The sequence below is a fragment of the Dermacentor silvarum genome, chromosome 2 (assembly GCF_013339745.2).
Source record: "Dermacentor silvarum isolate Dsil-2018 chromosome 2, BIME_Dsil_1.4, whole genome shotgun sequence".
In the NCBI taxonomy this organism is placed as follows: Eukaryota; Metazoa; Arthropoda; class Arachnida; order Ixodida; family Ixodidae; genus Dermacentor; species Dermacentor silvarum.
In genome coordinates, this window is record NC_051155.1 from 98,255,582 (window position 1) to 98,271,125 (window position 15,544).

Genomic DNA, 15,544 nt, shown 5'->3' on the forward strand with positions numbered 1-15,544 from the left:
TCCCTGTGAAAGCGCGCGTCCCTCGCTCCCTTTCACTCGCACATACAGCGTCCGGAGCGCGGCGACGATTTCATCGCCGTTGACGTCATACGGAACCTCACAGCGACGGCGACGACGACGCCGATGGCAGAAATCCACTTTGGGGTGTCCATATACTTGCTATTGCAATAAAACATTCTCTTACTAACTAAATTACCAACAATGGTGTCACGCGCACACAGGAAAACATGAACAGATCTCACTCGATGACCGCGGACACTCGCTGACAGAGTACTGGAGTGATTTAGAGCGGCAGCAGTGGCGAGTGAACGCTTCGTGCAGCCTCAAGGTTCAACGCGTCTTCGAAACTTGAGATTACATGACATGCAACACTGGGTAAGTGGGAACACAGCGCACACGAATCCACTATCCATTATGGCTCATGTATACCATTTGTACTCGGCACAGATTACCTCCAAGATAGGGCGCGTACGGCCGCCCTCAGCCGCGCCACGCGCAGGGCTAGCGCCGCTCACCTGCCTCCCCCACCCCCCCCCCTCCCTCTTAGCCCGCTCACACTCCCCACCCCTTCACCTCACCACATTAGGCGAGCGGGAAGAAGGCGCCCTTCAAGCCACCATCCTTCTCAGCTCGCCTTCTCATGCTTTCATCCATGCCTACAGCATACCGCGCCGCGGGGTGCGATAGGATCTCATCGCAGTTGGGCATTATACAGACCATCACAATGAAGGAGACGGCAGAAATTCTCCTCGAGCGTCCCTCTAATTTCGATCGCAATAAAAAGGCAATGTGAGAAAATAAAGCAAACATACCAAAAGCACACGCGCACTCACATATACAGGCAAGAAAACTCGACTAGCAACAGCACAAAAATTTACAGTGTCTCATTGAAGCCTGTATTCTACCGAAAAGCTACAAACGTCTTTGTGGGGCGCAGTTCAGAGCTAGAACGCTGGCCATGATTCAAGAACGTCCCGCAGCTGAAGTCGCGTGTCGTATGGCATGTTTATAGCTTTCCTCAAGACAGCCCTAGAGGTTGTAAAGCGTCTGCAAATACAAATTAAGGGATCCAAGTCCTCGTCAGCTGCTCAGGTTGGGCGCAATTCTGTGCTGGACAAATAAACGCTGAGCCCCATGGTCAGCATGGCCCACAGTGCAATTAGAAATACTGGATATAAACAAATACACCGTCAACGCCCGTCGCTGGCACAAAAGACGACTATTCGTGCAATAGTGCAGTTCTTGAAGTGCACCGACCGGAGCGATTGTTTATAACCTTCCTGTGTATCCTCCCGCGTACATGCTTTGTCCACTCACGCTCTTCCTCTCTTTCTCTCTCTCTTAGTCTTTCTAATTTCCCTTTTCGCTTACCTCCATTTTAGGGCGTCAAATCGGACGCTCCTCAGGTTTAAATTACCGCTTTTCCTCTATTTTATTCCTATGTCTCTCTGTCCACTCTCTCTCTCTCTCTCTCTCTCTCTGCCTTTCTCGACACGCCATTCGAACTTCAGCCATGTTTCTAGGAGATCATCCACAAACAAAATTATTCAAGCTCTAAAACATGCTGCTAAAAATATAGCGGCAAAGAACGCTAGTAAATAGATTTTTCTACGGGCCCCAACCTGTACTGATCCTCCCACTTCCATAGCACTTCCCCTCGTTTAAGCTGTACGCTCACCTTTGACCGATTAACTAGACCTTCGATGCAACATTTTCTTGGTGGAGGCGAACGCAATCAGCGATCTTCCATGCAATAAATATCCTCTATTTTATTCCGACTCAATGCTGCCAGTGCATGTCCGCAGTGATGGAGTGAGATCTCTTCTTGTTTGCCTGTGCGCTTGTGACACCAATATAGTTGATTTAGTTTGGAAGCGAATTTTTACTGCAGTTCATACATCCGATAAAACTTCCCACATTTATATGATGATTCGCTAGCGCAATCGATTTTACGCCTTTTGCGCGAAACTGCGACATTTTTTTTTAAGATTCATGCGCACACATTGAACGAAATGCGTCAAGGGAATCTTCATTTGATTACACAGAACTTTCCAGAATCGTGGTGAGAATTCGGAAAGCCACAGTGATTAGTAAATTGTGGCTCTTTTCGCCTCATGACTTTGAAAGAACGAAATTCTCAGCCTCGCTCTAGCGGTCTCCTCTTTTCTGGGGTAGCAAGGGATCACAGGACATTGTGCGCATGGCAATAGAAACCGTCGTTCTTTTCACAGGTGGACAATTCTCTCAAGCTACCGCCATGTTGGAGCCTAAACGAGTAACACGCACAGCAGCGGCAAGGTGCTCTGCTGGCACAGCACGACGCAGGCTCCCTTGCACTGATGTACTCCGCCTACCAATGTCCTGTGAACACGATAAAGTGGATTCTCATTTTGCGGCTAGTTAGGCATCAGGTGTTTAGGCCTATTTAAATCGTGAAATTTTCTTATGGAATCCAATGTGAATATGCCAGAAAGACAGCCTCCTAATATCGAATCAAGTAGCGAATTTTTTTTTCATCTTTAAGTGAAGTAGGGTTGTCCTAATAGTGAAATTTCCAAATCGAATCAAATATCAATATCCAAAAGAAAACGCCTCCTAATATCGAATTGAATATCGCATATTTTTCTGATTTCCAACACAACATGACATACGAACTTTACGTGCAAATTTCTTCAATATAAATATCAGCTATGTATACATATTATGAAGGCAATTAGTGTTTTCGCCCATGCGTAATCGTGGCAAACTGTTGCATTTATAAGGGAATACTTTGTTCAGAATCATCAATTTGCAAAATCACAAAACTGTTTGAAGCCAGAGGAGTGAAGTTCATGCAAATCCATGTAATGTCCATAGTTCCCAGGCTGGCTGAAACGCAATGCATGCAACGCCCGCAGACACTACGCTGCCAGAGTTCTTCACTAGTAATTCTTGTAGGAAACTTGATGCCTTCTGGCCAACACATCATGAACACAGCCGGTGCCGCTAAGCGACTCTGACGGAGTCAGCGCCGGGCGCATTGGTGAACCGCACTGTGCCGAACGTACAACGTAGCAAATGGAGGGAACACCACATGACCATGCGAGCCCTCTTGTTGCTTAAAACACGCAACAAAATTTATATAGTGTGACTCCGCAGTTGTATAGAGTCGTAGCGTATTTGTCACACTGTCATGTGACGTATACCCTACGTCGTGCGAACTGGAAGATGCCTGAATGAAAGACCAAGGCAGTAGAGGTACGCGCGGAAGGCCGATAAAGCTGCTGACTATTGCAGAATGCAGAAGCCGCGGTTGCGCTGCATTCCTTGACAAAACCACGCTGTTGCTTAGATCGGACACCAAGCAGAAAAGTATGCAGCAACAAACAAAAAATATGAAAAACCTGAAGCCTTTTGCATGTTTCCGGTGAAGTTTGGCTGCTGCGTCAGTTCACCGTCTATCACTCTGAGTGGCAAAGACCTTTCTGTATGTAGGCGTATTTAAACTGCCCTTGAAATGTGTCTAGTTCTTATCCTCTCGGACATGATATCTATTTGCCGAGCGAATTCTTCGTTCTGCACGAGATATCACTTTCAACCTTGTGCTAATATTTGGAAGATATGAGTGGCACGCGAGTTCTCTGGTGTCAGGTACTCCCGGCTTGGTCGCTTTGATGGGCATTCTATGCTTGACTCTTGTGCCCGTCTGCTCTTGCAACTCGGCAGCAAAATGAATTCACGCGTTTACACGATAATGAAGTATCCTTGACGACGCCGAAAGGTACGTCGTTATATCGGCGCGCTAAAAGTGATGCCATGAGGTTGAATGCCGCCGATGCCACAGGAGTAACTCTCCACCTGATTGCTAAACTCGCGTGTGTTGCTAAAACTAAATTCTTGGATGTTAGATGCCAAAACACGCAATGTCTTGGATATCTGGCTAGATTTGCTTCTGTCATATTTGTACGTGCCTTCTTACCGTGAGTTTCGCTAACTTTTTCTTTAGTTGCTTTGACTATCTGGCTTGTTCTGTTTATTGTCACATTTGTACTTGCGCTGTTACCTTTTATTCTCTTGTATTTTGATTATATCCCGCCATGTATAATGACCTCCACAGGGTCCTTAGTGTAAGTAAATGAAACGAAATCAAAACAACGACCTGGTTATAATACACGTCATAGAGGGGGACTTCGAAATCATTTTTAATCCCTGAGGTTTTTTTTCTCTATCTAACGTGCACGCCGTGCATGGTACACTAGCGGTTTCTGTCCCCATTCGAATACGGTTTCCCCTGACTGGATCGAACACAAGACCTTGCGCACAGCAGCGCAATGCAATAGCCACTGAGCAACGACGGCGGGTGAGATGTTTTGTTCTTTGCGTTGTTACGCGTGCTTCATTGTTGATTTGTTTTCGTTTCCTTTTTTATGTGCTTCCCTGATGTTAGCGCTGGTGCCACTGTTGCGACTAGTACGAAGTCAACACAGCTTCCGCTATTCAATCACCTGCAACCTCCGGCAGGCCTTCATTCATTCTCTACAGCTTTAATTTGTGCTGCTGAGCGCAGCAAGGTTGTTGGTTCAAATCCCGGAAAGAGGCGTACGCAGCTCGTTGGAGCGGAAACTAAAGGCAGTCAAGCAATTGGGTCTCAGTGCACTTAGAAACAAGCATACGCGTCCAAAGTCAAACCAGTCCTTCCATTTCGAAATCTATCACAGTCCCGCTGAAACTTAAAACGCTAAACTCTAACAATTATTGGCGACGAAGAGAACTTACCGAAGCGCAACATCAAGAATTGGCAAGAAAATGCCTGGCTGACTGGCGGGCTCAGTGAACTTTTCTTGGCCACACATTTACCTGTTGTGAGCCCCCGTGAATAACCTACGTTAACCATTGTTATTGTCAATTTATCCGCGTTGCTTTTTTTTCTGTTCTTTGAAGAACCCTCTGGCGATGGCAACGCGTGCTCGTACAAGCAACTCAAGCGATGCCATGAAAAACAGATCAATGACATCCGGACGACGATGTCGAGAATCCTCGCCAAAGGACAGCTTCCCGACGACGACTTCACCGGAGCGATATGTAGGTACGCAGATGGGAATGGGCGCAGACAGACGACCACGCACAAGGTTAAAGAGATAAACCACTGATAGTGGTATGGCATTATCGAAAGCTCTCATCATTTATACAGAAGCACGCTGATGCTGGGTGCTCCAGCTGCCCCTTCCAGAGATAAGCAAAACGTCCGGCAGTTGATTTGCCTTGCGCCCCAGTTTGCATCACAACTGAGTTTAGGGCACACTGCAGCTCGGCTTGCGTAAACATCTCATCTGCTTCCGTCATGCTGGCGGCTACACAGCTCATCACCACGATAATGCTATGAGCGTAAAGGTCGCTAAATTGTGTCTGTGTTTGGAAGAGGCGAAATAGGTCATGCTGCGAAGAGAATGATGTCTGTGGAGCATTGATTAGCTACATTTATCAACAGAAAACCTTCCCGCATAATCTACTGATAGCTTCGTCTAATAGCAAACAAAGATGAAAAAAGGAACAGAGACAGAGCTGCAAATGTAAATGGATGTGTGGGCTTACGGGTAAAGGAATAACGAAGGCCATAGGACGTATGCGAAATATGGTGGTAGACCATATAGGTGTACAACGAATTGCGATTCAGTTCCGAAAAGTCCAGAGAAGTTTGTCTAAGGCGAAGATAACAGATGTCGATCGGTAGAGAAAACGAACAATCAAATGGAGAATCAGGGCTTAGTTTCTATGGGACGCAACCAGGGGCTATTAGCGGGAGGGGTGCTTATCATGAAGTGGAAATTTGGTTCACGTGGTGATGCTCTAAAACGCAATTCAGCACCAACAGCTTTACGCAGATCTTTGAGCATTATTTGTAAAGTAATGTGAACAACATAGCCGTTAGGATTGGTAACTGAGAGACCATTCACGCTACGAACGCTTCTGCATGCGTGTAAGGCGACCTTCTTTCTGTAAGAAAGACGCTGTCCCGGTACGACGAGAAATGGTCGGACACCGCTTGGCTGATAATGGCCTGCTTTTAGACGCTTCCTTGATTACGTCACGAATAATTCTCTCTTTTCTGACAGCATCTATTGCAAAAATATAATGTGCAGCACATGCGTTGCTATTATTCGCTAGTACTTAACGTTGCCCTAATTAGTATAAAATGTGAACTAATGCGTGCACTACGTTCCCATCCTTCTCATCGCCAACGTAATCATCTTCGCGTATGTGATTTTATTTGTTTTCTCTTTCTTTTTCGTAAAGGCCCTGACAGTCCCTCAAATTATTTAGAAGCCTAAGCTCGAGGAAGACGCAAAAAAAAGTTCACCTTTGATACTCTGGACTTCATACTTAAAGAACGGGCCAGCTTCTTTTTTATTTATTATTTTACCTCAAGGCACCCAGCACTTGTAACGTATGCAACAGCGCCTGTAGCGCACTCTCTAACGCGTACTCATTAAAATCAGTACTATTACAAACATGGGAGGCGATTTGGCGATAAACCGTAACGCTGCTCTCACAATGAGAAACTACCGACAATCATGACTTGCGACTCCGCCGTCGAACCGCAAATACAAATGCTCCGACTTTCCAGTTAAAGCTAATTCTCCGCACTAAGTTCACGAAACTCTTTATTCAATGTTTCAGAAAGAAACGAGAGACCTGCTACCAGCACAACAAAATAGAGCCCTGCCCTGAGCGTGAGAGAGACGCCATTCGGAGGCTGGAGGACTCCATGAACGAGGCGCAGCAGTTGCTCTGCCAAGACGACGAAGTTCTCTTAAAGAGTGAGTGGGCCCGATTTCGCAGCGAAACTTTGCTGACGCCACGTTTCGGCACCAACCCTTCTGTCGTGTTGACATGTTCCAGAACCAAAACCCTTTCCTTTTTCCTTCCACTTCCATCCTTTTTGTTTTGGGACTGCTATGGTCTCCCACGGCATGGACGTAATGTCTCTCCATAGCTGCGTGACTCTCCTCAGCAAAGTAACTACTACTACTACTACTACTACTGCTACTGCTACTGCTACTGCTACTACTACTACTACTACTACTACTACTTCTTCTTCTTCTTCTTCTTCTTCTTCTTCTTCTTCTTCTTCTTCTTGCATCAGCCGCTGCTGCTGCTGCTGCTTCTTCTTCTTCTCCTTCTTCTTCTTGCAGAGAGTGCTGCTCAAGGGGCTTGCGCGCGCCAGTGGAACTCAAGCCACTTGCATCCCCTAATCTAAAACTGTGTACTAACAAACAACATTTCACTCCACAGAATGATCAAACATCGGCTTTGTCCTCGTAACGTCGCTGCGTCAACATCCCACAATGTGCCTCTACCTCAAATGTGTTTTCGTTCCGCGATTCCTTTTGAACGGTGCAGTGCACAAACCTAAGTGTTGACTTACATACATCGGCACCGCGATGATGCATCTCCTCCCCTCTAGCCACGCCGCACTACGGTTATATGCAAAAACTGCCAGCAGCATAATGCGTAATCGTGGCATACGAGCAGAAGGTTATGTCTGACCGCATATGTTGCATCGTTGCCACATATGTGGCAGTACTGTAGATTCGTGCTACATGCGGGCGGATGGTAATTTTTCCCTTTCTTGTAACACCTTGCGGGATTCCGCAGAATTGATTGCCTGAGGCAACCTTTTGAACAAAAGTAATAGAACTGTAGGCTCTCTGCAGCAAGTGCAGGAATAAATTCCAACTTTGTAAAACCACCTAAAAGGTACAGTTTCAGAGAGCGAAGATACAGAACAGTCTGCGTGCGAAATTTTACGTTTCAAGTATAACTGGGCATGTAAAATAAATATTGAAAACACAAAATATAAAGAAAACCTGAAAAGTCGAGCCTCCATTACTACCACTGGCCGGAAATGGCGCAGAACCTGTAAAGTTGGAAACTGGCGTGACGCCCGTGCCATGACCTAGACATGACCTGTTCTGGGATTTTCATATTCGCTATCCACCAGGAGCCAGCGCCGTCGGCTCATATCCTTAAGTGTTATTTAAAAGCTGGTCAGCTGGTCAAAAACAAATTTAAAAACTGGCCCTGCAAATTTTCCAGGATTAGTTCAACAGCATTTACTACTTCTAAACAATTTAACCGAAGCAACGTCCTGTTGCGATTGACTTTAATGCTTGGCTGAGGTATTTGGAACGGAATTAACTACTGAATAATCAGTTTATTTGGAATGTTGAATGTGCTGTGTGGAGTATTTAAACAAATGCGCGAATACAACTTCGGCAATAATGCATAGACAACTCATTAACTCCAGCATTGGTTACACGTGGTCAATTTGTTCTGTAAATGAAACCGCAGAGCTTTATGGCGAATTTTCTCACTGGCAATTTGATGCAAGTTTTACGTCTCAAATGTAACCTGCCTCTTGAAACAATACGGGGGGGCATTTTAGATTATAAAGCCGTATCCTATTTTTGTAGTTTTCTTTATTTCTATCTTTTTTCTCTCTTTGCTTTTTTTCTGTGAGAATAATACTGTTCCATTATTTTAAGCCAGTGCTCCCATCATTTCGTATATAAGCGTAAGTGCTGCCCTATATTTGTATATTATAGCATCATTTTCCTTGCAGTATTCGAAAGCAATCATCAAGCAAAGGTCTGCCCGTAAAATGTGAACTTGTATTCTACAGCACGCTTTGGTAGTTTCTCTCGCATTCTGCCCTTGTTTTCATGTACCGTTTTTTCATTTTCTCACCGGTTATGTCAATTTATTTCTTACGATGGACTATGCCAGACGCCATATCATAGTTCAAACGATTGTGTAGACTTGTGTTTTTAACGTGTATCATTGCTTGAACGTTGCCCGAACAGTAAGTGTAAGCTGTGATATTTCAGTTCTCTTTCTTATGATGTTTTGCAGACCTTGTGCTCAGCTATAAATGGTGGAAAGTTGACGACTTTGTCAAGTGCTCCACTAACACGCAAGTACACTACATCACAGATTACCTGTATGCTACAGCAAGACTCCACAGTGACTGCAGGTAAAAAAATATATCTTTGTGTCGAGGTAAAGCGCTGACTGAAAAAAAAAAACGCATGGGCAGTCTTGATGAGTGCAGTCATCATCATCACCTATCATCATCACCCTCCATACAAAAGGCTCAAATTTCTAGCTGCTAAAATGTTCCGGATTTTGACCAGATAATAAACAATTATGTGGTTTTACGTGCCAAAACCACGATTTGCTTAATAGGCACGCCGTAGTGTGGGATTCCGGAATAATTTGGACCACCTGGGGTTTTTTAACGTGCACCCAAATCTAAGTACAGGGGTGTTTTTGCATTTCGCTCCCGTCGAAATGCGGCCGCCGTGGCCGGGATTTGATCCCGCGAGCTCGTGCTTAGCAGCCCAACACCACAGCCACTAAGCAACCACGGCGATTGAACGGACAATCACCGATATGCGATCAGTGCTGAGAGGTTAACAATGCCTATCACATAACGGCGCGTCTACGGCTGTAAATATTGGTCTTCTCTGTGTCCTGTATTGACTGTTACGGCTCAATATCGTTAAGGATGCTCACAACGATAAAGCCCCTAAGAGTGAATTTAGCGGTTCATATCACATATGGCTAAAATTGGAATGAATCAGAAGGTGCATGGGTTGGTGCACCTAAAAGTTCGCCATTTCGCAAAGTATGGCACTACCCTTTTTAAAGTTACTTGCAAAATAACTTCCAGTGTAAAAAGGCGACATTTAATCCCAACATCTTCGAAATCTTTTAAAAGGATCGCGAACCAGTTATTATCGAAGTCGTCGAGAAATGCATTTGATGTCAAAACCGACTATTTCAGAAATACTTTGCCGCAATAAGTATTTTGATGCGTACAGCAGAAGCGGAGTTATTGGCAAACAAAGATCGCCTGTGAACCCCTTCGCGGTGCCCCTGGTCCTTCTTCAACGCCTTGCACTGGGAAGGCTATGGAGGGGCGGGCTGGTGCCCACAACGCTCCTCCTACTGAACGTCACTGTGGCGCGCAGTTCAAATTTAGTTTTGCAACTTCACATAGACTCCACTACTTCCGATTTTGGCGCCTTCGACGGGCCAAATTCGGAGGCTATCCCTCAGCTTACGGTCGAGTTCCCGGAGTCTCATCCCTTTGCTAAGGTGCAGTGTAATAGATAGCTACGCGCGGCTATTCTAGCACCGAGTAGCATGAGTAGCCCAATCCCTTTCGCACTTATCTCTACGAGAACCACACAATTGCCGGGGGTCGAACAAACTTGATCGTCATGTTCGCTCGTGCGAGTACGTCAGCAGCGCGCACATCGGCTAATCGATGCCACACTCCGGACTGGCGTCGAAAGGATTCCTAAGGCTGATTCACACTACGCCGACACGACAACGAGTTTTGTCTGCCGATTGATGATGACAGCAGTTTACCGGATGGAAAACGCTGTCGCCAACAGTCGGCAGACCAAAATCGGTGCCCCGTCGGCCTAGTGTGAATCATACTTAACGTAACGAACTTCGACCATGATGGCGACACACCTAGAGGGTCAGCAACTCGGGAAGCAGACGACCTGTTCGTAAGATGTCGGCGCTCGTGCCTTGAGCCACGTCACCCACAAATGCGACAGATACCAATCAAAACACGCTGTTGCCCTCAGCGAGTTCAGCGAGCGCGCTCGGCACGGCACCCCGAGGCGACCACGGTATCAATACGCTACGAAACCGCAGCTATATGCAACTGTAATGGCTGACTATGTGCACGACAAAGCTGGAGCGCGCTCAGGCTCACGTGGTCCAGTATTTGGTGCGGGCCTGCTTTGACCTGCACCAGCTTGACCGATGGATAGTAGCCGCATCCAAATTGCGCATTTTGCGCAATAGTGAGCAACACAAAGCAAACTCTGCCAAGGCGCCTAACCAGGAGCGGCCAGGAGTGAGCGCGTGCTGGCAAGCGTACGTCTGGTCTGACCTGAAGTTTCGCGTGGTTCAAGGCTAGTTGAGAGTTCAAAACCAATAGAAATTAGCGATACCCGACGGCTATGACACTCATAAGCAATGTGGTCAAGTTTCATTCCTACGCAGGCGTGCGCGGCCGAGCGTTAGCAGACGATAGTCGACGATAGTACGATAGTAGTACTTCCAGAAGTATGTTCCTGAATGTGGTTGTAACAAAAAGAAAGGACACTCTTCTTTCTTTTTGTTACAATTTTGTAGCGTTTATGTTACCAATTAAGTTTCCTTCCTAGTTTTCCTACTTTCTGCTCCTTTTTCGTAAACCTAATGTTTGCGCCTTTATTCACAAGAGGTCCCTACGCAGTGCACTACTTTAGGATCTCTTCCTTTTATATTACGCTGTATTGACAGTTTGTTTTTTCATGCGAAATAAGCTGTAATTAAAAAATATTGTCAATCGTACCTTCGCAGAAGTCTGAGGACCAAGCTGTTTCGCTGCTTGAACGAGAGCTACAGTTCAGCCGACAAGGCCGACCCCAAGCCTGATGTTGACGGCGCCGGCAAGGTTCTGGAGATCTTCTTAAATAGAACATGGTGCGTGGACGAGCGGGACCTGCCTCAGGGCCCCAGGGGTGGCGCAGCGAGCAGCACAACAGGCAACGGCAGCGATGACGACGACGATCCCACAGAAGATCCCACAGAAGATCCTACAGACGATCCAACAGACGATCCCACAGACGATCCGGCGGTCACAGGAACCGCAACCGCCGGCTCTGCGATTCCCGTGGTGTCGGGAAATCCGGACAATGGTGTCAACGGCCAAACCATTTGCACGTCTGGTCTCGCCGGTTTGGTCTTGGTCGTGCTGTTTAGAGGGCTCTCTTTGTAGGTGGAGCCACGTGTTAGATGCAATGAGTACTTTGCTGATGTCGGAAAAACCTCTCACTCCGAAAAGCGAAGCGGACACAGCTGTAAAACTTGTTTCGCGTGCTGTAACACAATAGTGACTGCGTGAGGAGGAAATTGAAGATAGGGTGGGTGCTGGGGGCTAAAAGCCCACACATTTTATTTTACTTTCGGGAAGAAAACTTTCACACACACACAAAGAGAATGATAATCTATGAGCTCGCCTATTTTGTCAATTCGCTTTCAATGGTGGAAACCTACCAACTAACCCATTTTCTCATTCCTTTCATTGTGAACATAACCTCAGATATTTTTTTCACGGAATGTTTACCTGTTGCAATTGGCCTCGTGTACGACCGACAGTGGCGCGGCGAGCAATGATCCGGTGACGTCAGCAATGGGATCCGCCTTTGTCATCTGCTATCCAGTTGGTGGAATCGCTGCATTTTCGATTGATTGCTCCTACTTTGAATGCATACACACAAGGCCTCGAGCACGCGTATAACAGTTCGTAATCTTTTCGAATGTAATTTCATAAACTAGTGGTATTATAGGCCAACCACCACTCTAGTTTCTCATCTGTCATCCATAAAACCACATTCATTGTGGCCCAGGAAGCCAACCATGGATCTCGTCAAACAAATGCAAGACGTCCCGCCTCGTCACCAAAGGCCTCTGCAGCTTTGTAACCGAAGCACAACCGAATAAAGACGAGCAAACTGCCGTTTAGTTAAATGCAGTATTTGCATTTCGTGCATGATTCCACTTATTTTGAGCGTCGTAATGCAATATATTGCTTACGTGGAAAAATAAAACTTTAAATAAAAATGGTACTAGCGAACACTAATAAGTGGTTTCAGTGTCAACGTAGTTTTATCACGTCTCCGAATCGTCAAGCATGCCTTATAATATATTCCGACGAAAATCTCTCATAATCCCTTTTCATTGGGGAAACTAAAGATAATTAGGTTAATGGCACACTGGAACGATTAACTATGCTCAATGTACATTTGAAACATCTCGAACCAGTCTTAGAACGCTACATTGTCCGTGTAACAATCAAAGCATTCTAGTTGTTGGTAGGATACGCACGCAACCTTGATCCCTTGATCTGTTACAGTTTGGGTGCGCACTAATTTACACCGCCTTTGTTTTAAAACCTATATAACGCGCTTAGTCAAAGATAGATTACAAAAAACGTGCGGTCCGCACCTATATTTGGTGGACTTCTTCGCGCTCTTTATCTCCTAGCCCGACGGCGTTTATTCGCGTCATTAAAGAAATCTTGTCCACAGCTCAGACTTCTGCGCGCTACCAGGATGACCAGCAGCAAAGAACGAAGTCTCCTTCAAAACCGGGTCAATCATTTGTATTGCTTCTTTCTGACACAAATTATATGCCGACTAATGTAGAGGGGACAGAAAGACTTTCTTTTTGTGTTTGCATGTGTCTGTGTGTGTGTGTCACAGTAACAAACTTTACGGCCAAGATTTACAACCAAGCCTCTGCCCACAACATGAGCATCACTATTCTGCAGCTTCATCCGGCAATGTATTTCTTTGCGAGTCCTTCCGCACGTTTTCCGAATTTGGCTGCTAGGTGCTGCTGCTGTGTCGTCGAATGGCTCATACTTTTAAGGAAATTTTAATTACTAACCCGATGGTGAGATCTAACCTCAGTCCCACAGCACATCAGCCCGGCGATCAAACCATTAGGCCACAATCGCACGCATATTTCTGTCGTCTCAACGCCAACCATCGCTTTGACATGATCACCGTGTGTGCCGCCTCTCGTAGCACGAATGAGCGAAAGCACATACGCGCGCGCCTATTGGCTTTACGCCAAACACACAAGAATGACATGGCCAAATTTCTATAATCTAATTACCCGCTTCACGAAACCTTCACTTAACATAGATACCGATATGTACGTTGAATCTGCGTAATTTATTATTGTTAATTTTAAGTTTGCCTACATAAAACAATCACAAAAAAGAGGAAATGAGTTAGCTGGAAACTGCCACCAAGAGGTGCCAGAGGATGGCCAGCTTCAGTAGTAAAAAGATAAATATAAAAGCAACTGTGAGTGAGAAACAAAAGATAGTGAGAAGGAGGGGTTTTGAGGTCAAAAAAGAAGAGGCATAAGTATCGAAGGCATAAAAGTGCAGTGCATTACGATATTCCGCACACCCTAGTAAAAATCTTTTCGATTCACGTGGTTTGAGAAACTCGAGCAGGAGGAGGCCCATCGGCCACGTCACGCGTGCCGCGTAGCAGCGTAGTCCCCAAAGGCACTTCACGCGCCAGAGGGTGACACTCAAATTTCTCGGGCAATATAATCATATTGGCGTACACAGAAACGAAGGAAAGGTTGGCTTAAGCACCCGCCATGATAATCTGGAAATAGAGCGGAAGCGCAATGCAGCAATCATGAGACACTGAGCACTTTCGGGACACAATTACTATAAGGTGGTATAGGACCATTAGCTTGCTTTCAGTATTGTATAAAATATTCACCAAGATAATATCCAATACAAGCAGGGCAACCCTTGACTTCAGTCAAACAAGAAAACAGGCTGGCTTCAGGAAGGGATATTCTACAACGTATCACATAGATGTCATCAGTCAGGTAATCGAGAAATCTGTGGAGTACATTCAACCCCTCTATATGGTTTTCAAAGATTATGAAAAAGGCATTTCATTCAGTAGAGAGACCAGCAGTCATAGAGGCATTGCGTAATCAAGGAGTACATGAGGCATACGTGAATATCTTGGCAAATGTCTACAAACATTCCACAGCTACCTTGGTTCACTAGGGTGTACGGAAGTAGAAAATTATCAAGGAAAGGGTCAGGCAAGAAGACGCAATCTCTCCAATGCTATTCACTGCATGCATAGAAGAAGTATTCAAGCTCTTAGACTGGGAAGGCTTAGGAGTGAGGATAAACGGCGAATATCTCAGCAACCTTCGGTTTGCAGATGACATTGTCCTATTCAGCAACAATGGAGACGAATTACAGCAAATGATTGAGAACCTTAATCGAGAAAGTGTAAGAATTGGGTTGAAGATGAATATGCAGAAGACAAAGATAATGTTCAATAGCCTGGCAAGGGAACAAGAATTCGGGATCGCCCGTCAGCCTCTAGAGTCTGTAAAGCAGTACGTTTACCTAGGTCAATTGCTCACAGGGGGCCCTGATCACGAGAAATAAATTTACCGAAGAATAAAATTGTGTTGCAGTGCATACGGCAGGCATTGCCAAATCCTGACTGGGAGCTTACCGCTGTCGTTGAAAATAAAAGTGTACAATGATTGCATTATACCGGTGATAGCATATGGGGCAGAAACTTGGAAGTTAACAAAGAAGCTCGAGACCGCACAAAGAGCGTTGAAACGAAAAATGTTAAGCGTAACGTTGAGAGACAGGAAGAGAGCGGTGTGGATCAGAAAGCAAACGGGAATAACCGGTATTCTTATTGACATTCAGAGAAAGAAATGGAGCTGGGTAGACCACGTTATGCGTAGGGTAGGTAACCGATGGAGTATTAGAGTTACAGAATAGATGCCAAGAGAAGGAAAGCACAGTCGAGGACGGCAGAAATCTAGGTTGGGTGATGAAATTACAAAATTTGCAGCTAGAAATTGGAATCAGCTAGCACAATACAGTGGTAACTGGAGACCGCAGGGAGAGGGCTTCGGC

At 45.6% G+C, this 15,544-nt stretch overlaps 2 protein-coding genes across 4 annotated transcripts in view; one reads left to right on the forward strand and one right to left on the reverse strand.

Moving 5' to 3' along the window:
- The window catches only part of LOC119441633 (uncharacterized), a 49,373-nt gene extending 36,569 nt beyond the window's left edge, over positions 1-12,804 (forward strand). For 2 of the 3 annotated variants that reach the window (XM_049661471.1, XM_037706237.2), the window contains exons 7-10: positions 4,921-5,065; positions 6,658-6,797; positions 8,893-9,013; positions 11,410-12,803. In XM_049661471.1, the coding sequence (XP_049517428.1) occupies positions 4,921-5,065; positions 6,658-6,797; positions 8,893-9,013; positions 11,410-11,827 (824 nt within the window). In that variant the 3' untranslated portion in view covers positions 11,828-12,803. Of the gene's footprint in view, positions 1-4,920; positions 5,066-6,657; positions 6,798-8,892; positions 9,014-11,409 lie in introns of all 3 variants that reach the window. The other variant, XM_049661472.1, reaches the window with a different exon arrangement.
- Positions 1-15,544, reverse strand: part of LOC119440243 (calcium-activated chloride channel regulator 1) — a 201,956-nt gene that overhangs the window by 130,048 nt on the left and 56,364 nt on the right. The window lies entirely within an intron of this gene.